This window comes from Apostichopus japonicus, chromosome 18 (genome assembly GCF_037975245.1).
Source record: "Apostichopus japonicus isolate 1M-3 chromosome 18, ASM3797524v1, whole genome shotgun sequence".
NCBI classification, from domain to species: Eukaryota; Metazoa; Echinodermata; class Holothuroidea; order Aspidochirotida; family Stichopodidae; genus Apostichopus; species Apostichopus japonicus.
In genome coordinates, this window is record NC_092578.1 from 8130387 (window position 1) to 8154346 (window position 23960).

General features: G+C 38.9%; 1 protein-coding gene and 2 pseudogenes across 2 annotated transcripts; all 3 read left to right on the forward strand.

Moving 5' to 3' along the window:
- The first annotated feature begins 542 nt into the window (after positions 1 to 542).
- On the forward strand, positions 543 to 7894 carry LOC139959071 (uncharacterized). 2 transcript variants are annotated; one of them, XM_071956633.1, is made up of 2 exons: positions 543 to 1014; positions 3639 to 7894. In XM_071956633.1, the coding sequence occupies exons 1-2, from the start codon at positions 795 to 797 to the stop codon at positions 5267 to 5269; spliced, it is 1851 nt and encodes a 616-aa protein (XP_071812734.1). In that variant the 5' UTR covers positions 543 to 794; the 3' UTR covers positions 5270 to 7894. The 2 variants fall into 2 exon arrangements, with proteins under 2 accessions (XP_071812734.1, XP_071812735.1); XM_071956634.1 differs by having other exon boundaries at positions 570 to 687.
- Positions 7895 to 20668: 12774 nt separating this feature from the next.
- On the forward strand, positions 20669 to 22905 carry LOC139958933 (uncharacterized; annotated as a pseudogene).
- Positions 22476 to 23654, forward strand: LOC139959149 (uncharacterized; annotated as a pseudogene).
- Positions 23655 to 23960: the final 306 nt, after the last annotated feature.

The window sequence follows — 23960 nt, forward strand, 5'->3', positions numbered from 1 at the left end:
GTCAGTTTGTTTTCCTAGCAACCCTAACAGGTGGCCACGATTGGAAATTACATATCGACGAGGAAGACGGATGAAAAGACATGTTTGATCTTGCGTTTTGTATACTAGCAGTCAAAGCAAGCTATTTCCCATATATCCTGCCTGTTTGGCTACCTGACATAAGTAAGTAGTTACGGTCAACCTTTGTAATAAAAACGTTATGTGCTAGCTCTGCTCATAGATTTCAGTTAATTTCCATCGGGAGTCAAATAAGGGCAAGTTCCCTTTTGTCAATTGTTTTAGTCTCATTTTATACTGCCTCCCCCAAAACACTAAGACACATTTATTCATCTAATTTATGTATAAGAATAATTACTTTAAGGGGTGAAGCCTTAAGGATATACTTATCACAACTTCGAGTACCTTTGCTGTCAATATACTAATGACCATCAAGCAAGTGTTTTACAACTAAGCCGAGAATTAAATAATTAGCCTAAAGTTTTGTGTTTGTTAACATCACATACATATAGTGTGACTCAATTTCCGCACCACTACACAAGTTTAAAAAACTAGTTGCGGTTTGAACTTCATTTATTCTATACTGTCTGTATCCCAACTAAAATTGCAACAGTGTTAACTGTGAAGCCAACAGAAATATTCAAATCCGCAAGGCAACGACATAAATCTTAGGATAGCAGTATGGTTTTGGTAATTTGTGTGTTTTCTTCTCTTGTTTTTCTTCTTGTTTTTGTTGTTGCTGGAGAGCGGTTGTCTTAAAGATTTACTAAAAGGTAACAAACGATAAGGACTATGACATGGAGACTGATTCATCGAAGAAAATAATTGGCGGCTTCAAGCTTTTTGTTTATATATTCGTGTTATTCACCTTTCTGTCTTACTGTGGATTACTACCAGGGAAAGGAAACATTGAGACAACAATATTTATTCCGCAATCGTATGATTCCTCAAATCGAATATCACCTATGCTCAGATCACATGACGGCGATATTAGTTACGTAGGAGAGTCAGGAAACGGTATGTATGTGATGTTAGAATTTGCAAACTACTTAGTTTGGTCCGAGTACTTCGGAGTGGATGGATTTACCCGAAACTGATGGGGAATTGAAAAGGATAGTTTAAAGGAAAATGTAACTTTGGTCATTGAAAGAAGAACATCTACTATATATACTTCCTCGTAAAAATTTTCATGCGATTTCCGCATTGCGTTTTCGAGATATCGTCACACAGGTTGGCTTCGAGCTAACTTATAGATTGTAAAATATTCTCAGCACTAAAAACTATTCAATAGCAAACAATAGCAGTGATGCTACATGAATATTCTTATACGAATGTGACACAGTAGGATGTAGGGTATAGCACGGGTTAACAACATACTTTAATCTAAGTAGTATACAGCAAAAAGCGTTGAGATGTGAGAGACAATATTCACATTGGCAGCTGAAGACCGACATGGAAATTTTCCTTGTATTCAGCATACAGATTAATCTTCAACAAAGACAACAGGATTCTTATACTCAATTTGGTAAACCTACAAGTCGTACATTAATCATTTTCTGACCAGATTATGCCTCTAGAAACTTAACACTTTGAAGAATTAGTATCTCCCTAACCCTTCTAGCCATAGACTTGGTTTGGGTGTTAGAATAAAGCTAAAGTACAGATCTATTCAAAAATATTTTAAGAAGGGGGTGCTATTGTAGTATATTACCCAAATTTTGGTTCAAATTCTGTTTTTAATCATAAACGGTGGAAATTCTACATTTTGACCTTTTCTTTTTAACAAAATCTAGGCTCCAATTAGAAACAAGCCAGCACCTACATGGATGTTCTAGAACAAGCTCAACACATAAAAAAACTACCCTGAGAAGATCAGAGCTATGAAGAATAGAAGATTTGAACTATCATCGCCCAAAACCCGTCCAAAAACCGAAAAAAACTTGAAAAACTCTTCATTGATTAAAAAAAATCATATCTTGGGCACCCTAAACCCTTTTTCAAAAATTTAATAAATATTTTTTATAGGCGTCTTTACAAAAGTAAAGCAATGAATATCGGCATAGCGCCACTAATTCTTTGTAAGAACGATTTGCACAATGCAGGTACGGTGCTGTATGTGTCTACAGTGTATTGTATATACATGTATTGTTATTCCTATTAGTAATTTGCATCTTTGCAAACATAATTAGCCCACAATTAGTGAACGGTATCAGATATGAAATCAATGATTATTACCCTTTCAATTGATATAAAGGTTCTTGTGAAATATATTGATGTAAATGAGTCCAAGAATAATCATTTTCTGCTGTTTACACACTGCAAGGTCAAAGGGTTAATTAAGCAGGCGCCGGGAGAATTTTATCCCCTGGTCTCCAAGTTTTTTTCGTCTGGTTTGCCTCTAAAACATGTAACTAGGCGACAGTTATTCATCGCAAACGGCGCCTGGTCATTTCCCCAACGTTACTAAATCTGCACCTGACTTTTATTTGACACTGAATCTCGACAATTGGAAAATATGACGGAAAACTCCGACAACGGAAGCAAAGATATAATACCGAATATTCACAATGATATCGTCCATTCCAATGTTATTAAGCCATGTACAAGTACGTTTCATTAGACAACGTTGTGCACAGGAATGTATGCATATATCCTAATGAGGCGGTAACGCACTGATATAGCAGGCTGGTCGGTGGGAGATAAGGTAGATTATAAACAAGGTTTCCACAATTGAAATGACAAAATAACATTTGACCTCCACAAAAAACAATAGGCTTCTTTTACTTAACGTGTCACAACTACATACTAAATATGAGATTGGACCAAGCTTTCCTTCTTGAGATATCGTGTTTACAAGGTTTTTAAATTTGACCACAGGTGACCCCAAATGACATTTGACCTCAAATAAAAAACAATAGGGATCTTGAATTCGATGTGTCACATCTACATACTAAATATGAGATTGGTCCAAGCTTCCCTTCTTGAGATATAGTGTTTACAAAATTTTCACAATTTAACCCCAGGTAACCCAAACTGACCGACCTTTGACCTATTGAGATACAAGTTTACAAGGCTAGACGTGACACAAACATACACCCCGCACACACACCCACACTCATCCGCCTGCATGACTACAAGGTTACGATTCTCATCGATTCGAAAAACACATTTCATTGTAATGAACTGAATTAATTGCTTAAGTTCAGCTTTTGAAATCATGGTAAATGTATTATAGTCAACTCGTCACTTTCAAGGTCATCAGTATTGACACCAAATCTGAGCATCTTAAAAACTGCCAAAGGTTTCAAGATTTCCTTCCTGGTGGTTCTTTATCACTTATATTATTGACATTGACATTGATAATAACATTGAGGGTCATGAATTGAGACAATTCAATGCTTCAGTGAGGAACAATATTATAAGGGTCTTAGTAGAAGCTTGATCTGATGATGAAGTTGGAGCATGATTGACCATTATTTGACTTTCATCGCATTTGGGACCAATACTGATGACTGTAAGATGGCTGAACTTCACTGCTGCCGGCATCCACCTATGGGTAATTTTGTTTAGAGTCACTGATTATATCGGAATAACCGATATCAATTACATGTTTAATGCAAGTTTAACTTTTGTCTTATCAGATTTAAAAGTGATACCGCGTTCCGAACTATATGTCGTCACAATGGGTTCAACCGGTCCTATTCTACATGACCACCATTTGGTTACGGAATCCAAGCAAGAAAGTAAATGTCGCGTTTATCCTAATACAAGTTCACTCAAGTTGAACGCACAAGTTGGTCAACTCTTTACTTTGACTATTGAAATTGACAAAGATGTGCTGATCCAGCAAACTATATTGAGTGTTTTAGCAGTAGGAGAAAATCACATTTTCGCTGCAAATCATCTAAACTTTTCAGTCGATGGCTCCTTGATGACCTTCACCTATACACCCAAAGTTCCTGGTTTGTACAACCTCTTCGTAGAGGAGATCAATGCAAATGCTCAATTACAAATACCAGGTAGTCCCTTTCGTCTTGTAGTGGAAGGTGATCCCGTTTACGCCGTTCAGCTCGGTAGAAATGCTGATAAGTTGCCCTCCTGTCAGACTATGCAGTTAACACGACCCTCTTGGCTCGATGGCGAATGGATAACTGGAAACATAGCAGGTCTCAAACGAGGAGTTTTACGCAGCGGATGGGTTTTTCAACCAGACTGGTGTAGTTTTGATATTTTTACCACAAAGGATCTCGCAATAGCGGCGGAAATGACCTCACCTAAAAAAATTGCCGTTTTGGGTTCATCAATTGAACGAGGTATTTTCTTTTCTCTTGTCGACTTATTGCTCGCAAAAAAAGAAAAATACAATTTAACTAAATCTGATTTTAGTAAATGCTGGGGCCATGCACAAGTAGAGGTTGGAAAGTTAACGTTCTTGTACCAGGACTTTCGTATTGTAACTCTTGGAAACTTGAATATGGGTGAAGATGGAAAAGCTGAGATAATCTGTCACGACGAAAAGATAGCAAAGTCAGGGGATTACGATTTTTTCGATGATGGTATCCGATTTCTCAGAGAGTACCTCTTCGCGGAGTCTGATGATAAATGGCCTGATATTATCGTTATACCGATAAGGCAAACAATTCATTTGGAATTACTGCTGAAGGCAATTCCTCCGTCATGGTCTGGAACTATTTATACTCTATATAATTTCTACGTCCATAGCCGCACATTTCACACTAAGGATGGTCTTGCATCAAGTTACCGAATAGCGGAGAATTTGTTATCTGTGGACAGTCGCATTCAGTTGATCGACGCATTTGGTTTAGCATCAGCAATGAGACACAACACGGAGACAGCTCCGCTCATAAAATCAGTGCACACTCATCGATGGTGCAATGAATTAAACGGTGAGATGAGAGTCTGTGGAAACACACCTGAAATGATAGCTCAGTTGTTATTAGGAAAGGTGATAGCACCAGAAGGGAAGGACGCCTGGTTGAAGACAATTACATCAAAACCGAAAATAATGTTTCCCAGACAACTTAAAGTTTGTCAGGATTGTCCGGCATCTTTACTACCTTTTCATATTAAACCTTTTCCAGATTTAACTTGTTACATATCGGAAAGTGTTCGTAAAACTTCTTTGGATAAACAAGAGGTTTGGGACGGTACTTTGTGTCCAGCGGAATGCCTCAAGTTGAAACCTGTAGGTACAGAACAAACCCAATCCGGTTCCGTTAGTGTGAGGAGTTGTGACGTGAAACTTCTCTGAACTTACAATTTCAGCAGTTTCATTTTGACTGTTGGGAGTATTCCTCGTTGTCCATATACCCCTCTCAAAGAATTGACGATCAAGGATTCGCCGTCAGTGAAGGACTAAATACTTCAAAAAGCAATATACACAGAATGGAAGCTTTCAAAACTACGTGGGAAACTCGAACACTGACATACTGGGAGGCTGCTCCAGACCTGGCAACCCTACCCTCCAGGGATGATACTTTAAGTTACGAAAAGAAAAAGGAAAAGAAACTTCCCATTGGCTGGACTGTTCCCCGGAAGAGAACTTTTCTTCCGGAGTTCCACTCACGAGCCATCTAGCCACTGGGTTCCTAAACAAGGGACCCCCTCCCTCTGCCAGAGCCGAAGCCTCCTCCCTGATCAAAATATCTAGTTTATCTAGGGAAAATGTATTTTTGGAGCAGGTTTTATTAATTATATACATAAGAAGGAAATTTTGGATAAAGCGGTCGAGGAGAAGGGTGTTGTTTAGATCTTTTTCGCAGGCGATATCGATACAGATTGTCTATAGTTTGTTTTAGTTGATAAGAGTAAGAGTATTATTAGTTAACGCCCATTTTATTTTGTTTGTTTTCTTGAGAGGGTAATTATATATATATATATATATATATATATATATATATATATATATATATATAGATATATATAACTGTTGTTGATTGCATGGGAGAGATGTCACTATGTCGTCGAATTTGTCGGTTGAGTCAATGCTGTTGAAATTAATAAAGCCAGAGTCGGTCATTACGTTGTCGATGTCGTTCCTAAACTTAGTCAAGTTAGTGAACTTCGGGAAGCGGTAGTAGTTGTTGGTCGAACAAATTGGTCTGAGGAAGAAATTAATTAAGATAATATAATGGTCACTAAATCCTGTATCATCAATAATAGAAGGTTACTTGCCTTGTTGGCTAGATAGTTGTTAATAATCATATAGTCTAAAAGTTCCTGTCTGTCGTTCCTAGGGTCGGTTCTGGTAGTAGTATTAGTGTTGATAATACGAAAGTCATAATACGAAAGTGATAATACGAAAGTCAATAATGTCAAGAAGCTGTTTACCATATGTAAAAATATTGGTGCACCCAACGTTCATATGGTGAACATTGAGATCACCTACTACAATAGTAGTCTTATCCATACACTTAGGAAGGATTGGTTCATAGAGAGGGAGAGCCAGGATGATTATAGTAAGAAATGATAGTGACATTGTGGGGCTTACAAGGAATAATAATTTCAAGAAAATTGGTAAATAGTGGAAGACAATGCTATTGATGTTAAGGTGAAGGATTTTTGAGAGAAATGGAATTATTTTTATCCATCAGATAATGGAGATAAAGTTAAGATTTGAGGGGGGAAATGTTTTGCGTACTTCTTCAATCGTTATTTGAAGGTTTAAGTGGGTGATTGCCGAGACAATGGCATAACTTTCAGTTTTTAAAGTTTAGTTTGGCCTTTTCGGTGACTCATATTTTTTGTTCCACCACCAAGGCTAGTAGGTTGACTGGCTCTGAAGAGGGAATTTTATTTTTAATTTCTATGGTTTTAAGAGTAGATATTTGGGCGTACGATTTTGGTATTGAGTTTTGGTCAATTTTAGTTGGTTTTATTTCTTGGTATTTTGGGCAACCTTTGTATAAAGCTACATGACTGCCTCCACAATTTGCACAATTTTTGTCTTCCTTCGAATTTGGACAGTCTCTCACTATGTGGTTTCCACCACATCTCACTGTAGAGAGCATGATTCCCATCCCTGCCCAGATTCCTTAGTCTTAATAATACTCAGATTTGTAGAACAACTTGTGCCAAATCCTTGGGGTTCTTATTGATGATAAACTGACCTTCAAGCCACATATAGATGACCTTTGCAACAGCCTTATCAAGCACACAGACATTTTCAATCGCCTTAGATGTTCACTTCCACTCACCGTCGCTCTCCCGATTTGCTATGCACTAGTCTACTCTAGGATATCCTACGGTGTGGAAACGTATGGTATGACCAATATTTCCCTTCTAAAGCCTTTACAAGTTCTACAAAGTAGTATTCTAAAAACGATTACATTCAACCACTGGCGTTTTCCTACTAATACTCTGCAAAGTACTCTTGGTGTTCTTAAGGTCGACGATGTTCATACTTTCAAAATGTGTACTTTTGCTTACAAATACGTTAACAATGCACTGCCTCGTGTCTTTCGAAATATTGTACACCCAAGATTTGGGTCAGATATCCCAAACGTACCGAGAACAAATGTTCTATTCTCTGTCACTAGACTCCGCTCTAAACACGGAAAGTTTCTGCTAAACAATTACTGTTATAAAATATGGAATAATGTCCCAACTGGTATTAGACATTCGAAATCATGTGCTTCATTTAGGTATCAACTAAAGAGTTATCTAACTTCCAAGTGCCTTGATTGATATTATTGTCAATTTTGTTGTGTACATTTTGTTTTTCTTTCTTACTTTGTGCTGGTAATTTCTTTCTTTTTCTTTAGGGTTACTAGCTTTGATAAACATTTTATGTTTTTTTTTCTAGTACCCTGTGTATACTATTACGGCGCTGTTGTTGTATGTCTATGTATATGCGAAATATATTAACTGAACTGAACATCTTAGGCATCTTGTGTCGTTTTTAAAGTTGTTGAACGTAAGCTCAAAGCCTTGACATTTACTGCATTGTACTACCGGTGGTATTTCTCAATATGGGTCCTCTTAATGTTTTGAGAAACCAAGAGTTATTTTGATGGGGTCATCTCAGTCTTCGGCTAAACAATGACTAACATTTACTTCCCATGTTTCTTTGTTAGTAACTTTTTACTTATTAGTCTTTTAACATTATTTGGCTGGTCAGTCAGTTCTACTTTGATGTCGCTGTATCGTTGACACTGGTATTGATACCACAGATGACAGCAGAGTTATATTTTGGAAAGTAACTGATTTGCAAGTTTTGGAAGTGGTTTGCCAAGTTTCGTATCTTGAGGCCAGGGTGTCAGTAGCGAGTTGTTCGATTCTGGATTTCCTGGAATAATCTCTATGGTTAAATTTTTCATGGTTCTGATATTGACGTAATAAAGGTGTTTCTTTGGCTTTCTTAATGAGTTTGGCCAATGTGATAGGGATTTGAATAATTTCAGTCGGGATTCCAGAGACTAAGTCTTTTCTCTTGGTATAGATTTAGGGTTTTTTGCTTGAAAGGGAGTCATCATAATCGTTGGTCCTGAATCGTAGCCTAGTAACGGTTCGCCAATTGGTTAAGTCAGGGTGAGAGAAGGTGGGAGGTATAAAGGAACGTTAGCCATTTTCTTAGTAAAGCTCTGCCGAAACAGGCTAAAAAAGAGACAAAAATTCTTAGAAGCTTCCAAACTGAATTTAAGCCTGCCTTACCGTACTGACAAAAAGAGATTCTCCAAACCAATAGGTATAGCGTTTAAAAGTGCTTTGATTTGGTCCCCTTGGAATGACACCAGAGAAATAAAAAAGAACATTTCCTTGAAAAAGAGCACTGATACAACACTGAATTCTGTGGCACCAATCTGTGGAATAACGCTGAATTTTGTTTTTGCACAAACTATATGATGTTAACGCATGACAATGAATCTATCACCTTAGACAAGTTAGCTAACAGCAACATGCAACTATGACAACGAAAGAAACTACACGTTCAATGATACGTCAGTTTAGATAAAACAGGAATTGTAATCCGGGGAGTAATATTAGGAACCTTTCTAATATTTAAATTATCTTTTCGCTCTTTTTTGACAGGAAAAATGACGAATGCTTAAAAAACACCCCAATAAGTAAGGCGTATTCACACTTGTTAAAGGCATTCTCTCAGCTAGGAAATTTTTAGAGGGCGGGCCAATTTCATAGGTTTCGACGGTTCACCGTTACTCACGTGACATGGTATTTGTAATATACTGCCACTGTACAGTGTAAATCCTGTATGTAAATATACGTAATGTATAGCACAGTTTCATGCAGTGGTAGCATAACACACGTAACGTGTATATTGCGTGGCGGCGATGTTTAGGTGGAAGGCACAGGTTGCTTTATTGTGGGTCCCGATGCCAAAAGCAGTGAACGATAAAGAGACAGCGAAAAAGCGAAAAAGTGTACTTGAGCTGTTGCTACGTACATGGACTGGGTCTCCAAAAACGATCTACTGGAACAGAGATCGGAGATCGACAAAATGACCAATGCTACCTTCGCGGAGCATTTACTGTCATGGCAGATCATACCAGAAGGTAGGCAGCAAATTATGCTAACGACTAACGTTATATATTTACTATTTAGGCTACAGTATACTGTTTTCCGGCCGAAGTGTTTGGTCTATTGTAGGCTTCCTTCTTAAATTGTTCAATAGATCATGCTAGCTAGGCCTACTTAGGAGTAGATAGGCCGACAAACTAAGGCAACTAATACACCGAGAGGCATAGGCTAGTACAGTAGTAGTATAGTCAGTATTGCGAAGTTTGGAACACTGCGAAGTTCGGACACCCCTAAGAAATACACGATTTCACCATGACAACCTACAGCAAGAGCCAATTGCACGAAAAACTACGAAGCTACAGTTATTTTTTCTCCAAAATGACCCAACCATATCAAGTATAGTTTCAGGTGATTTATTCCATGAGATATAGTTTTGGGGTGTTTTAAGGCTTAGGTGTCCAAACTTCGCAGTGTCCATACTACTGCAGTGCAGGCTGCTGTACTTACTGTAGTCTAGAACATTTCTTGAAGTGTTATTTATGCTTTTCTACTTATATTCGCCTAGTAAGCATTATCAGTATGGAAGTCTGCGGTATCATATGTGTTTGGTTTATTAGCCATTTCATTTTTGTCTTCTTTTTTTTTTTGTCTGAGCATGTGTTCTTAAGTGATGAGATAACCTCAAATCTGCTGAGCAACTCCAAGATGAATTAAGTTACTAGGGCATTGGGTTCTTTTTACTTTTTTAAGTCTAATATGCATAGGCTAGGGTATTTACTTTGCTTCACTTGCTTGTCAATCCGCATAGCCACTTTAGCTGTGGATGATTCTCCACTTGCAAAGAAAAAATGTACGAATAAATTTAAACTCTTTCTATCCCAAATTAGAGTATTGCCTAATACTCCCAACTTGGTAGTAACTTTAAAAAAAAAACGGTAGCGGCTACCTCTTTTCCTGGTAACTGTAGTGTAAAGTGATATAAGTAAGTTTTCCAAATTAATTCAAAACTCAAAAGCCTTCTCAGAAAGAAGCTACACTAGCTCTACAGGCTCCTTTGTTTAATTAGTGAAGGATACTGTTCACATATTTATGCATTCATAACATGATAGTTTGCTATCATCGTTGTTTAATCAGAAAATCAAGAACAACATAAACAAATCAATGTCACCAATAATTGTGAATGCCACCATTTTATGTTCGACAAAATTTATAACATTTAATTTAAAGGATACACCATGATATTTAGTTACATGGTACAGTATTCTGCAATTACTGTAGTCTTATAATCTACTCAATCTAAGATGTAATGTTAAAATACCAATCTACTATAAAGTGTGCGGGGTCCATTATATTCTTCTCTATTGTTCCAATAATTTATGTGGTTACCATGTGATGGTGTGTACTATTTAAGTCACATATTGCACAATGCAGTCGAAACATTGTCTAGTGGATGACTCAAATCTCAGTGTTGGTTGAACTAACACATTATTGATCATTCTAATGGACTTATCTGTTTTACTCAAAATAGGCGTGAATTATTGTTTCTCCTTAGTATGTTATTATCTATTTTGATTATAAAATGACTATTAGAATTGCAGATGCCAATAATGCACAGGTCTAGCAATTGTATGACACACTCTCAGACCCCTGGAATAGGTTAATTTTGATTTAATTTTGAACATTGATGCACCCCTGCATCATAGTGAAAGTGACACATTGTTGTATGTCTTTGACATACACCAATACAACTTCCCTGCTATGTGTACAGTATGCGTTCTGATATATTATTAACTGTGCACATCCCGGTATTATTTGTCTTTTTCAGTTGAAGGTGTGTGCCCAATTAAGAACTCGAGAGGTTGGTATCCAAACTGATCCACCAGAAAAGATAACACCAGTTCCTCAACAAAAGGCAATGCCCAACAGAGGCTGATGCAGCAATGCACTCCAGCAGCTGTACCCCAGTGGAGACTGGTAATTTTTTGATGTACATACTGTAACCATTCCATGCTGTAACTATGTCAACATTTCAACTAGATCTGCAGTCTACTACTGTAGGACTGTATATGACTAACCGGATTTAGGACATTGGACACATTTATGCATTTATTGTATTATGTAATGTTAATGACATAGACATATAGTGCTAAATATGGTGCTAATACAGCCACTGGAGGTCTGTAAATGCGAAGGACCCAAAAATGTTCAAACCCCACAAGTTAATGATAACAGTAGTATTTTTCCTTATCTCTGAAAAATAAAGACATTTACCTATCTTGTAGAATGTGCTACCTACCTGTCTGAAGCAGTTTGTGTTCAAAAATTGTACCTGTATTCTTTTCTTATGTTTTCTTTTTATGTTTCGTGATGATGTGGCATCATTTGTACATACTTGCACTGCTTAAAGATAGTAACTCTTCACTGCCTATACTGTAGTTGTCATCTGATCAGTTTGTCATGTGCATATAGTTTCATATCAGCAATTAAAGACATTGACATTTTTTGCAAATTTTGAGTGTGAGCTATATTTCTAGTTCAACATGTTAGGGGCATCATTAAGGGGTCTACTTTCTCCCAGATTTGAACAATAATTTTTAGTTATTACAATGAGTGCAAGTTACAAACTCAGTGAATAAACAAACATAACATTTGTGCTGGCTCCAACCCAGTTACCTTGGCTATGAGCCTGAATGTATCTTTTGCAATTAAAATCAAATGAATCATATCTTGGAAATCATTTGAACAGGTATATCTTTGTGACACTTCTGTCCTCACACAATGCCATAAATACTGTATGTCTTTATTCCCTTTTCATTTCACATTGCAGATGTACAGAACATCCTTTAGAGGAACAGTACAGCACAGCATAGCGTTATGGCAGGATGGATGTTTTGCAAGCAGATATAAGGGTGGGAACTGAAAGTGTTTGTGTTCGATCGTTTCATTAATAAACGTGTGCTTCTCTACTTTATGTAAGATGATTGTCATATTTCTTGTTCTCCAGTGAGACCTACGGATTTGCATAGTGAACGTTGTTAACATGGATACGGACAATTTTGAAATAGCTGATGTCAAAGCAGTTCCTCAGCTTGTTTAAATACCATACATCAAGGACACAAGAGTGGACAATGGGAGTAACAAGTATCCAGAATGTAGATATCACAAGCCTTCAAGACAATTGAACAAAGTGTACCATAACGGACAACAACAAACATGGTGTCTCAGTAAAATGATGTCACTAAGCTAGTGCAATGTATCATAAGATTTTATCTTCTTCATGGTGTCAAACATTGATTGTTGCATTCAGTGCGTTATGTATCTTACTCCTTTCTGTAGTATTTAGCATTGTTTCTCATGTTCATTCATAGTGTAATGTAAACTACATAATTGATGTCATCAAAGTTACAACTGTGTCATATTAATAAACTAAATGATTGAATATCGGTTTCACTACATACTTTATTGTACACTATTTGGCTTTCCATGATAGCAATATCTGATCTGTTTACTTACTGTAGTTTGTTCAGTCATACCAGAAGTTCTAATGTGACATTGATTTTAGGTTATTTATTGTTGGTACAGAATAACCTTGTATTGTGTGAGATCAATTTAACATAACATATATTGTGAATGTCATGGAGTGTTGAAGAGGTACTCTAACTTGCAGCTAGTAGTGATAAAACAGTTCATTCAGTGCTCTCATGGTAACCATAGTGGCAGATGGAGATAGTGCCAGATGGAGATGTTTGATATGCAGGGGACATTATAGGGTCTTTTGAAGTTTTGGCAAAGTTTCTTTTGGATGTAAAGCTGCTATACTTTCATGGAAAAGTTCCACAATGGAGGCATGGCGTCTCCTAGCCTTATTCGGGTATATGTTCCTGCATTCCGTATTTGGAACACTGCCCTACTATTGTTTGTATTGCTTATTCTAAAGTTAGGTAAGTCAGTATTGTAACATGATTTTATTTTTAACACATTGATTGCATCTTTACAGTTCTATACATTGAGTTCAACTACAATAACCATGAGCAGGGAAAACTTACCACTATCTCACTTGCATTTTTTTTTATGTTAAAGTGACCATATTCATACTTTAACCAAAGCATTTCTTCCATATTTGATAGTGTTTATCCAGAGTAGGTTACAGGATATTTTATAGGTAGGCTATGTAGTACTGGCCCCAATTTAGCATGCTATAATTGCTAGAATATTTAAAAAAAAAGAATGTTCCTAGAGGTCTTTACTTTCCAAATTGTTCTAATGCATTCTAATTGAAAGCATAAGATGCCTGAATGTCCCAGTGAGGTCAATTTCCTCGAAGGTGGTAATAAAACCAGTTTCAAAACTTTGACCAAAGGTAACCATATTTGAATATCTGGTATATTTGGGGCCAATACAGCATACTCTGGTCGAGAGTTGCCGTGGGAGCCACCATATGTTTGTAGTAATGCAGTAAAATGTAATTAAGGCCGCTGGAGGAGTTCAGTTTACCCCTGTGCCGAAGGTCATTAATCTTTTTTCTTTGGAGAACACTTTAACCTTCCCGACCATACCTTTAACGACATGTCTCTATAGGGGATTGAATCATTAGGTAGCCGTCCTGAGCTAGTACGAATCAGCAGAGATAGGTTGTGGATGCTACGCCTTCGCACCATTCAATCTCATGGGCTCAACATTCAGGAAGGACATGACTAACTTTTCTTCTGTCCCCCTCCTTCTCCCCTTGTCCCCCCATCACTCCTCTTCTCATAGTTTTTTTCCACCCCTTTTTTCTCCACACCTTTCTGTCTTTGTCCTTCTCCAGTTTATTACCTACCCCCTTCCCTTAATCCTCTCTTTGTCCCTCCACTCTTTATCTCCTACTTTTCCTCTTCCCCTGTTGGTTTCTTTCATTCTTCTCTCCATCCCGTGTCTACTAATCCCCTGACATCTATCTCTTTGTGTTTACCATGCTCATCAACCTGTTCGTATTATGTGCAAGTTTTTTGTCCCTTCCAGTGGCGGCGGAACCGGGGGCTTGGGGGGGGCTTGGGGGGGGCTTGAAAAAGTTGACGGGGCAAATGCATGATAAGCCCCCCCCCCCCCCCAATATTTACCAAGGCTCCGAAACGTGCATCTGCCCATTTTTCAATGCATACTTGTTACCCATTTGTTGACATTAAGAAATGCTTTCTGTTTTTTCTTATGACATTTATTTAATTGCATTTAATTGCAAGTAGTAATTTACTACACTCAAAAACTTTTTTGCGAGTTCACTACGAGTAATAGCTACTCTCTTAAAACACCATCGAACATACAAATTACAATGTTTTTACAGATTTTTACGTGCAATCTGAGAAATTGCAGGCTTGAGACCCATATTTTAGCGAGGTATTCGCAGCATAAAACACTCGGGAAGTGCCGTTTCCGGCCATCTGGGGGTTTAAAAAACCCAAAATTTTCTTGTACGCTCCGCGCCAACCGATGGTGGCGCTCCGCTTAGATAGTCTCCACACATTAGCCCCCTCAATAATTTTCCCGTTCCGCCGCGCCTGGTCCCTTCTGTTACTGTTACTTGTCATTTAGCCTTTGAAGAAGATCCTGCTAGGATCGAAACTTCAGGCCAACTTACTTTCACACATTTTCCTACACAGGCTCTCTAGTGGATAAGCAGTTTGCTAACAGTTTTATTTTATTTTGAACTCAAGTATTGAAGAACGTTAGGCCAGAAGCAAGTCGTTTCGTTAAATAAAAGTACATAAGCAGCACATATTCAGTCACATGTTTATAGAGAATTACATGACGAAACTATTCGCATTTTATTTCTCCTACAAAAATCGGCAGCACGATATCATACGGCCCATATGAGTCCTACGAGCTGGTATAGCGTTTTCCCATCAGCAGTACAATATGCACTGTTCCATATAGCCAATCGAAAAATTGCGTACACGAACAAGTGGAAAGTTGCTTGCATAGCACACAGTACAATTACACAGTATGCCTGTAGGCTACGCAACACTGTGAGAGGCGGATTAGAATCTCGGAAACTTGATACTTTGCGGTAATAGTACCCATATCCGTATGCTGTTTATAGCTAAGGATGAGAATGCCACATTAAAGAAATGAATATGTTGCCGCTGTGAGAAGAGGGCAGCATTGTTTTCATTTTTAAATTGGGGAATACGTTGAGGCAAGATTAGCAATTTCCTAGCTGAGAGAGTGCCTTTAAACGTTTATCACTGACGCGTAGCGGATTTTGATAACGTAATATCGACTTCGCACGTTCCTATGTGCGTGTTATCCTGGTCCATCTATATCGTGTAAAATCCGCTCTAGGCAGAGTCGCCCTTCCCACGGACCCATTGGAATCATTCTTATGTATAACTAATCGAGAAATTGAGCATTGTCAGACTCAGATCGCTATACATGAACAAGAAGGCAATCATACAGTGTAACTCTGTGTAACAGAGTTGGTGAAAGGCACAATTTGTTCTTTATATATGTGATTGGCATTTTCTGTTTAGCCGAGAAAGAGGACAAATTACACATTTCGGGCGCTCACACAGCACGGAAAATTGTCTCTGCTGATTACAACCCTCTCACCTACTCCTGCCCATCCCTCCCGTGACTTACTTAGTATGCCTACCATAACAGATCCTGGCACACGATTTGGTCTCAACTCACGTTTGTCCACTCAAAAAATATGTTCAGGTGTGTATTAAGATTTCCCTACAAGGGGAACATAATACTGCGCACGCTCTCAGCCAAAATACCGAGAAGCGATTTGTGGATCCTTAATTGAACGAGATTTTCAGCTTGGATTGATGGAATAATGTAAGCGGTAAGTTAGGTATATATACCAACTTTGTGTATTTGCGACAATTGTCTCTTAGATTTTAGCACAAAATAAAATAAAACTGTTAGCAAACTGCTTATCCACTAGAGAGCCTGTGTAAGAGAATGTGTAAAAGTAAGTTGGCCTGACGTTTCGATCCTAGCAGGATCTTCTTCAGAGGCTAAATGACAAGTACAGTAACAAAAGGGACAAAAACACGCACAGAAAACAAACAGGTTAATGCGCACGGTGAACTCAATGAGATAGATGAAAGGGGAATATAAGTAGACAATGGATGGTGAGAAGAAAGCAACAGGGAAAGAGGAGAGGTAGGAGATAAACAGTGAAGGGACAAAGAGAGGATTAAAGGAACAGGGTAGGGAATAAACTGGAGAAGGACAAAGACAGAAAGGTGTGGAGAAAAAAGGAGGGGAAGAGAGCTGTGGGAGGATGAGTGAAAGGGGGGAAGGAACAAGGGGAGAAGGAGTGGGGGACAGAAGAAAAGTTAGTCATGTCCTTCCTGAATGTTCAGCCCATGAGGTTGAATGGTGCGAAGACGTTGCATCCAGAGCCTCTCCCTGCTGATTCGTACTAGATCAGGGCGGCTACCTAAGGATTCAATCCCCTGTAGGGACATGTCGTTAATGGTATGGTTGGAAAGGTTAAAATGTTCTCCAACTGGGGTCTCAGTCTTCATGGTGTTGACTGTGGATCTGTGACCATAGAATCGCTTCTTGAGGGTGGTTTTGGTTTCGCCAGCATACTGGATGCCGAAAACTCTACAAAAGATCAGATAGATGACATTGGTGGTAGTGCAAGTGATGTGACCCTTAGTCTTGTGTGCGAGTTGCATGCTGTGGCTGGTGATGGAATTGGATCCAACAATGTGGTGGCTGCAGACGATGCATCTCGAAGTACGATCACATTTGAAAGTACCATGCTGAATGGGTGTAGAATTGGAAGTTAGAGGTGGAACAGCAGCACGCACAAGAAGGTCTCGTAGGTTGCGTGGTCGTCTGTAGGCGATGATGGTATTTTTCAGGGACGGCTCGTTGGAGTCTATCTGAAGTGGAGGAAAATGTTGTGGTTGTTAGAGGTGATTTTCTGAAGAGGGAGGAAGATTTGGGTGGAAAGTGACAACCAGGGGAAGCTTGTTGTCGCAATCTCGTCCCTTTTTGTCCTTTACTACCAAAGTAGATGATCTGGAAAGGGAGCGGACTCTCTGAATGGCTTCACGCACCCTTCTGGCACTATGACCCCTGGCAGTTAGGTGTTTTTCCAAAGCATCTGTATGGCGAATGAGAGAGGAATTGTTAGAGCAAATGCGACGAAGACGAAGTGCTTGACTGTAGGCAATTCCAGACTTGCAGTGACGGGGATGGCAGCTTGAAGAATGGAGATACCGGTGTGTGTCTGTGGGCTTGGTGTATAAGTCTGTAGAGAGAGAACCGTGTTCCTTGCGAACAGTCACATCGAGAAAGTTAACCTGTTGGTGAGAGTAATCAGAGGTGAATTTGATGGTGCTGTGGAAAGAATTGATGTGATTGATGAAGGTGAGCAGGCTATCCTCATCACTGGTCCAGACGAAGAAGATGTCATCAATGTAGCACCACCAGATAAGGGGACGGCAGGGAGCTGTACTGAGCATGCTTTCTTCAAGGCTAGACATAAACAGGCATGCATAGGAAGGAGCCATCCTGGTTCCCATGGCAGTCCCGTGTCTTTGAAGGTAATGCTTGTCCATGAACGTGAAGTTGTTTTTAGTGAGAACCTGTTGCATGAGAACTTTGATTTCAGAGATGGGTGGACAAGGGTGGACCTTCTTAGACAGGGCTGCACACGTGGCTGCGATACCTTCAGCATGAGGGATGTTAGTGTAAAGAGAAGTCACGTCGAAAGTACCGATGATGGCTGTACTGGGGATTTGGTTCTTGATATCTTCAAGTGTTCTGAGGAAATCTGGAGTGTCATGGACATAAGAATTAATCTGAGGAACAAGAGGTTTGATGAAGTGGTCCACAAACAAGGATATCTTCTTTGTGGGGACCCATTGCCTGAAATGATAGGCCTACCAGGGTTACCAGGCTTGTGAATTCTGGGCAGAAGATGAAACCTGGCTGCCTTACAGTCTGTGGGAGAAAGGAAAGAAACAGCCTTCTTAGAGATCTGGTTCCGCTGGTACATATCAGTGATGGTCTGTTTTATCTGCTGGGAGAAAATAACTGTGGGATCAAAATCAAAAAGAGTGTAAATATCACTGTTGGAGAGATGACGTATGGCTTCCTTGATGTAATCCTGTCGATCCTGGATGACAACTGCAGAACCTTTGTCGGCTGGCTTAATGATAATGTCACTGCGAGACATCAGTGAGGAGAGTGCTGTACGCTCATCTCTTGGAAGGTTGTCGTGTGTTCTGCGGAGATGAGAGTTTGACTGGTTAGTCTCAGAGCTGACGACCTGTGTGTAGGCTTCTATAACAGGGACCTGATCTTAGGAGGCATCCAAGAACTTTTCTTGCAGAAGGGTTCCCGGTCAGTTGTAGGATCAGCTAGGAAAAACTCACGAAGGCGAATTCTGCGAAAGAAATGAGTAAGATCTTGGCTCAGTTCCGCTTGGTCAAATGACGGAGGAGTAGGACAGAAGTTGAGTACTTTGGAGAGAAGCCTAAGGTCTGCACTGGTAAGAGTAGAAAAAGATAAGTTAACAACTGCAGTTGAGGATGGTGGTTCAGACTCAGGTGGAGTCTGAGGCCTTTTTTAACGGTTGCAAGCGGTACGTTTGAGTCTTTTCTGAAGGTCAGTCATTTTTGCTTATTTCTTCTTTCTGTGAGTTCAATGTTCTGCTGAGACAAACAAAACGGAAATTGACTTCTACCGATTTAATTCGACATATCATCGATTTAAACTGGTAGATGTCGATTTAAATGGACATATCATCGATTTATTTTACAAATCATCGATTTAAACTGGTATATGTTGATTTAAACTGGTATATGTCGATATAAATTGACATATACCAGTTTCATTCTACATATCATCGATTTAAATCGACATATACCGATTTATTTTACTTATCATCGATTTAAATTGGTATATGTCGATTTAAATTGATGATATGTAGAATGAAACTGGTATATGTCGATTTAAATCGGTAGAAGTCAATTTCAGCTGCTGGAAACTGGTATATGTCGAAGGAAACTGGTATATATCGATTTAAATACGTATAAGTCGATCTCCCATGATTTGAGACTGATGGCCCGCCATATAGTTGTACCCGCTGCCGACGCCTTTTTCTACTTATCGTAATTTATCCAAACACATACCCCGTTGTAAAGACCATGTTACACATCACTTTCCCGGTGGTGTATTTGCGTTGTCCGATTCTATATTTGACAAATTAGATAAAGTTTGCATAGAGATCCCCATGCAACAGCGCTACTATCCCTATAGAATAACATATGATATAGAAACGTACTTAGATAAAGGCAGCGCCTCACATTTTGCATCGTCCAAGTTAAACTATGTCGGCCAACATAAATTACTGAGCGTGAGCGTTTGTTCAAATGTTGAGGAGTATGAAACCCCCAATGCTTTATTTCTAACGGTGATCCCCCCTCACTTGTTGACGAATTCGTGACTTATTGTCACGAAATCAGTCAGACTGCATTTGAAAACATGGTCAGTTCGTTTTCTATTCCTGGGGCCATTTCTACACTTAGAGAACGGATTCGATCGGCGGAAACCACTGCCAATAATAACCCAAATTTACACGAGGATGACACTCGGTTATTACGAAATGCATTAAAACTGACGTTGGGTGGTCTTCTGAGTTACTGCAGACAAATATTCTAATATAACGAGCTTAAAGTGAAGTTTGATTTAGATTCTATTGAAACATATGCTTTGCATGAAGGAATCACGTCCCACCCAGGGGTTGATTTTTCTTTACACTAGCTTTCTGCAATTACACCTAACCAGTTTAACAGACTTGTACAGAGCAATATTAAAGATCCTTATATCGTTCTACTACACACGTTGGCTATCACCGTAATGAAAATTGGAGAGCTGCCAAATAGCAAGCAACTCCGATACAAAAGAGCTACTATCTGCTGTGAACAAAGTCCTCCACGTTCAGCAGACACACAATAGCGTAGTACTCTGGCTTAACTAAACCAGTCAATGATGTTGACGGTTCGAAGTCAATCAGCACAATGTCGGTATTTAGTCAGCCAGCGCTCCTCACGTGGTTCTGGAATGCAAAGCATGATGAGACAGAATTCCTGTCGTTGGTTTCAATTCAAGCATATTTTTTATTTATTTATTTGTTTGCAACAAAAGTACAAAGTGGAGTAAGTCTTCCATAAAGCTTAAAAGCTTAACAATGTGGAAGACTCCCTGAAGAAAGAAAAGAAAAGAAAAACAAAATATATATATATGTGTATGAATACATACATAGATATAAGTACAAATTAAATGTTCAATATATATATATATATATAGTAATTACATACAGGTATAATTTAGTTTTAGTCAGTAACTAGCTATTATTTCCTTACAAAACCACTTCTTAAAGGATGTGACTGACTTTTTACTCTTTAAATCGTTCATTAGAAGATTCCATGTTTTTGTTGCACGGTTTTGTAGGCTTAAAGTTCCAATGGTGGCATTGTAGAGATTATAGTGGGCATGATTAGCATGCCTCGTGTTATGATTATGTACATCTCTGTTACTGGTTAAAAAATTGTCAAAAGCAGCTGGTAGTAATCCATTCCAGGTCTTGTAGGCAAATAATGCAAGCTTAACCTTAATGAGATCGTGCAATTTTAGTAAGTTGAGTTTCTTAAATAGGGGACTGGTGTGCTCACGTGGGGCTGAGTGTGTTATGTGGCGAATGGCTGCCTTTTGGAGTATTATAAGATTGTTAAGGTTGGTGTTGTATGTACCAGACCAAATAATGGCATATACGACATAAATGTCATGAAAGGTCTTATGTATCAAAGTCTTGAAAAACTGCAAAATGAGGATGAGAGTGAATACGACGGACGTCCAGCCGTCCGTCAGATCATCAAATGCAATTGTGATTATATGTCTATTTCTTCAAAGTGGTTCAAATTCCTGGATATCAAAAACTACTTGGCCCTTGGGTGTAGCTACAAACAATTTCTAGAAGCCTACCAATGTCAAGAAGAAAAAGGGTTTTTCCCATACGATTGGATGGATGGTCTTGAGAAATTATCAGCGACCTGTCTTCCACCTCAAGACAGTTTTTTGATAATAAATGAAATGAGTTTAATATTTCCGCTGCTGAGTATAAACATTGTAGACAAGTGTGGCAGGATCATAAGATGACATCATTCCGTGATTTCTTAGTGTAGTATAATAATAAAGATGTCGTCCCTTTTCTGGAAGCGCTGCAAAAAAATGTTTTGTTTTTATAAAGAAAGAAAAATTGACATGTTTAAACAGGGGATATCTGTTCCGGGACTTGCGCTGAGATACTTATTCAAAGATATTCGAAATGAATACTTCTGTCTGTTTCCAGAATCTCGTAAAGATGTGTACTATCTCTTGAAAAACAATATCGTTGGCAGCCCCTCCTTTATTTTCCACCGCTACCACGAAAAGGATCGATCCCGTTTTAGAATTGATAAAATGTGTCAAAAGGTATTAGGATTTGACGCTGACGCGCTCTATCTTTGGGCTATCATGCAAGATATGCCCACAGGAATCATACTGCGGCGCAGAGAAGAAACAGGTTTCAAGCGTGAATTCACACATAGTTTTCATAAGGCTGCAGCGGGTTGGTTGGAGTGGGAGAGCCAGCAACGGGGTTGTCATATAACACGTAGGTTTAACGGTAAGGAAGTTCGAGTGGGGAAACGACAGCTTCCCGTAGACGGGTTTAGCAGGGACACAGGGGAAACAATCATTGTTCAGTTTCAGGGGTGTCATTGGTACGATCACCCGTGTCATTTAAATAAAGGAAGAACACACAACGAAGTCAAGGGTGTGCCTTTATCTGAATTATATCGAGAAACGCTTGGCAATACCAAGTATCTAAAAACTTGTTAAAAGTGGGAATGTGAGTGGAAATCAGATCAAAAACAAAACCCAGAAATAAAAGTGTTCTTGGAGGATCTATTTCCTTATCACACACAAGAACTATGGAAAATGTCGTCGGCCGAAAATTTATCTCGTGTGAAGCGTGGATAGATTTTCGGTTTGTGGAATGTGATACTGAAGTACCACCATCTCTGAGAGAGATGTTCGGGGAAATGCCCCCAATGTTCAAGAATAGTGAAGTTGCCTTGAAAGATATTGGAGAACACATGGCTGAGTATGCGCGTCGCAAGGTCTTCTCCAACAACCCTAGAGGACAATGATTGGGAGCCTATTCGGACGCAAAATATTGATCGCGACACCACTGCTAAAATGGTACATTTAACATGGTCTCGTGGTAACCAAAATTTATCAATTATGCCAAATCATATCAAAGGCCGTATTCCGTCAGTTTGGGGATGAGGTCAGTGACGCTAGGCGCGAAGGTGATGAAGATCCCACTAAAAGTATTCTAGCTGATACCTGAAACTGATTGGAAGCTCTGCTTATGGTAAAACAGTCACTAACAAAGAAAAACACGTTGACGTTTCTGTGTTTAATGATGACACTGTATTTCAGTCCGTCAATAATCCTTTTTTCAGAAGTTTATCACCGTTAGGAGACGGCATGTATGAAACCGATCTTCTTAAGCGTGTTGTAGAATAACATCTCCCTATTCAAATTGTTTTCTTCGTCTACCAGTATGCAAAGTTGAGAATGTTACAGTTCTACTATGATTTCATGTTAAAATTTGTAAACAGAGTACTTTGAGTACTGTGAGATGGATACAGATTCTGCTTATGTAGCCATCCTGGGTCATCGTTAGAAGATATCATTAAACCGCAAATGCGAGATCCTTGTTTGAACAAAAGAGACACTTGTGGTTTCCTCGCTCCGATACTCCAGAGCACAAAAAGTACGATAAACGTACACCGGGCTTATTCAAACTGAAGTGGGAAGGAGACGGTATCGTCTCCTTAAACAGTAAATTTTATTGCTGTTTTGGTTCAGGTAAAGAGAAAGTTAGTTGCAAGGGGGTCAACAGGAATTCGGCTACCGTCACGACAGAAATTTTCGTGGAAGTTATCCAAAACAAATGCTCTGTGCAGGCAACTAATAGAGGTTTTAAAATGAAGAGTGGTCAAATGCAGTCCTATGTTCAGGAAAAGACCGCGCTGTCGTATATATACATTAAACGGAAAGAAGCAAAGGATGGGGTTTCTACTACACCCTTAGACGTGTAAAGCTGTTGTGATATCTGTATAATATTCTTGTATTGACTATTTATGCACATGTCATTTATGAATACACCGTTTGGAAACATATACTTCTGAATAAACTTTCTCTAAACTTATCCTCTGTGTTCTATTCTTCATTCTTGTCGTTCAGACTATGCTATGTATTCCACTAAAATGAGAAGGAAAAATCAATAACAGCCTCCCCAACTTGTATTATCAGACAGACATGTGTAGACCATAGTCTACAACAAAACAAAAGACGGCTCGGCAGGGTGGATTATCCACACCTGATTACCTTTAATCATCCGAGGA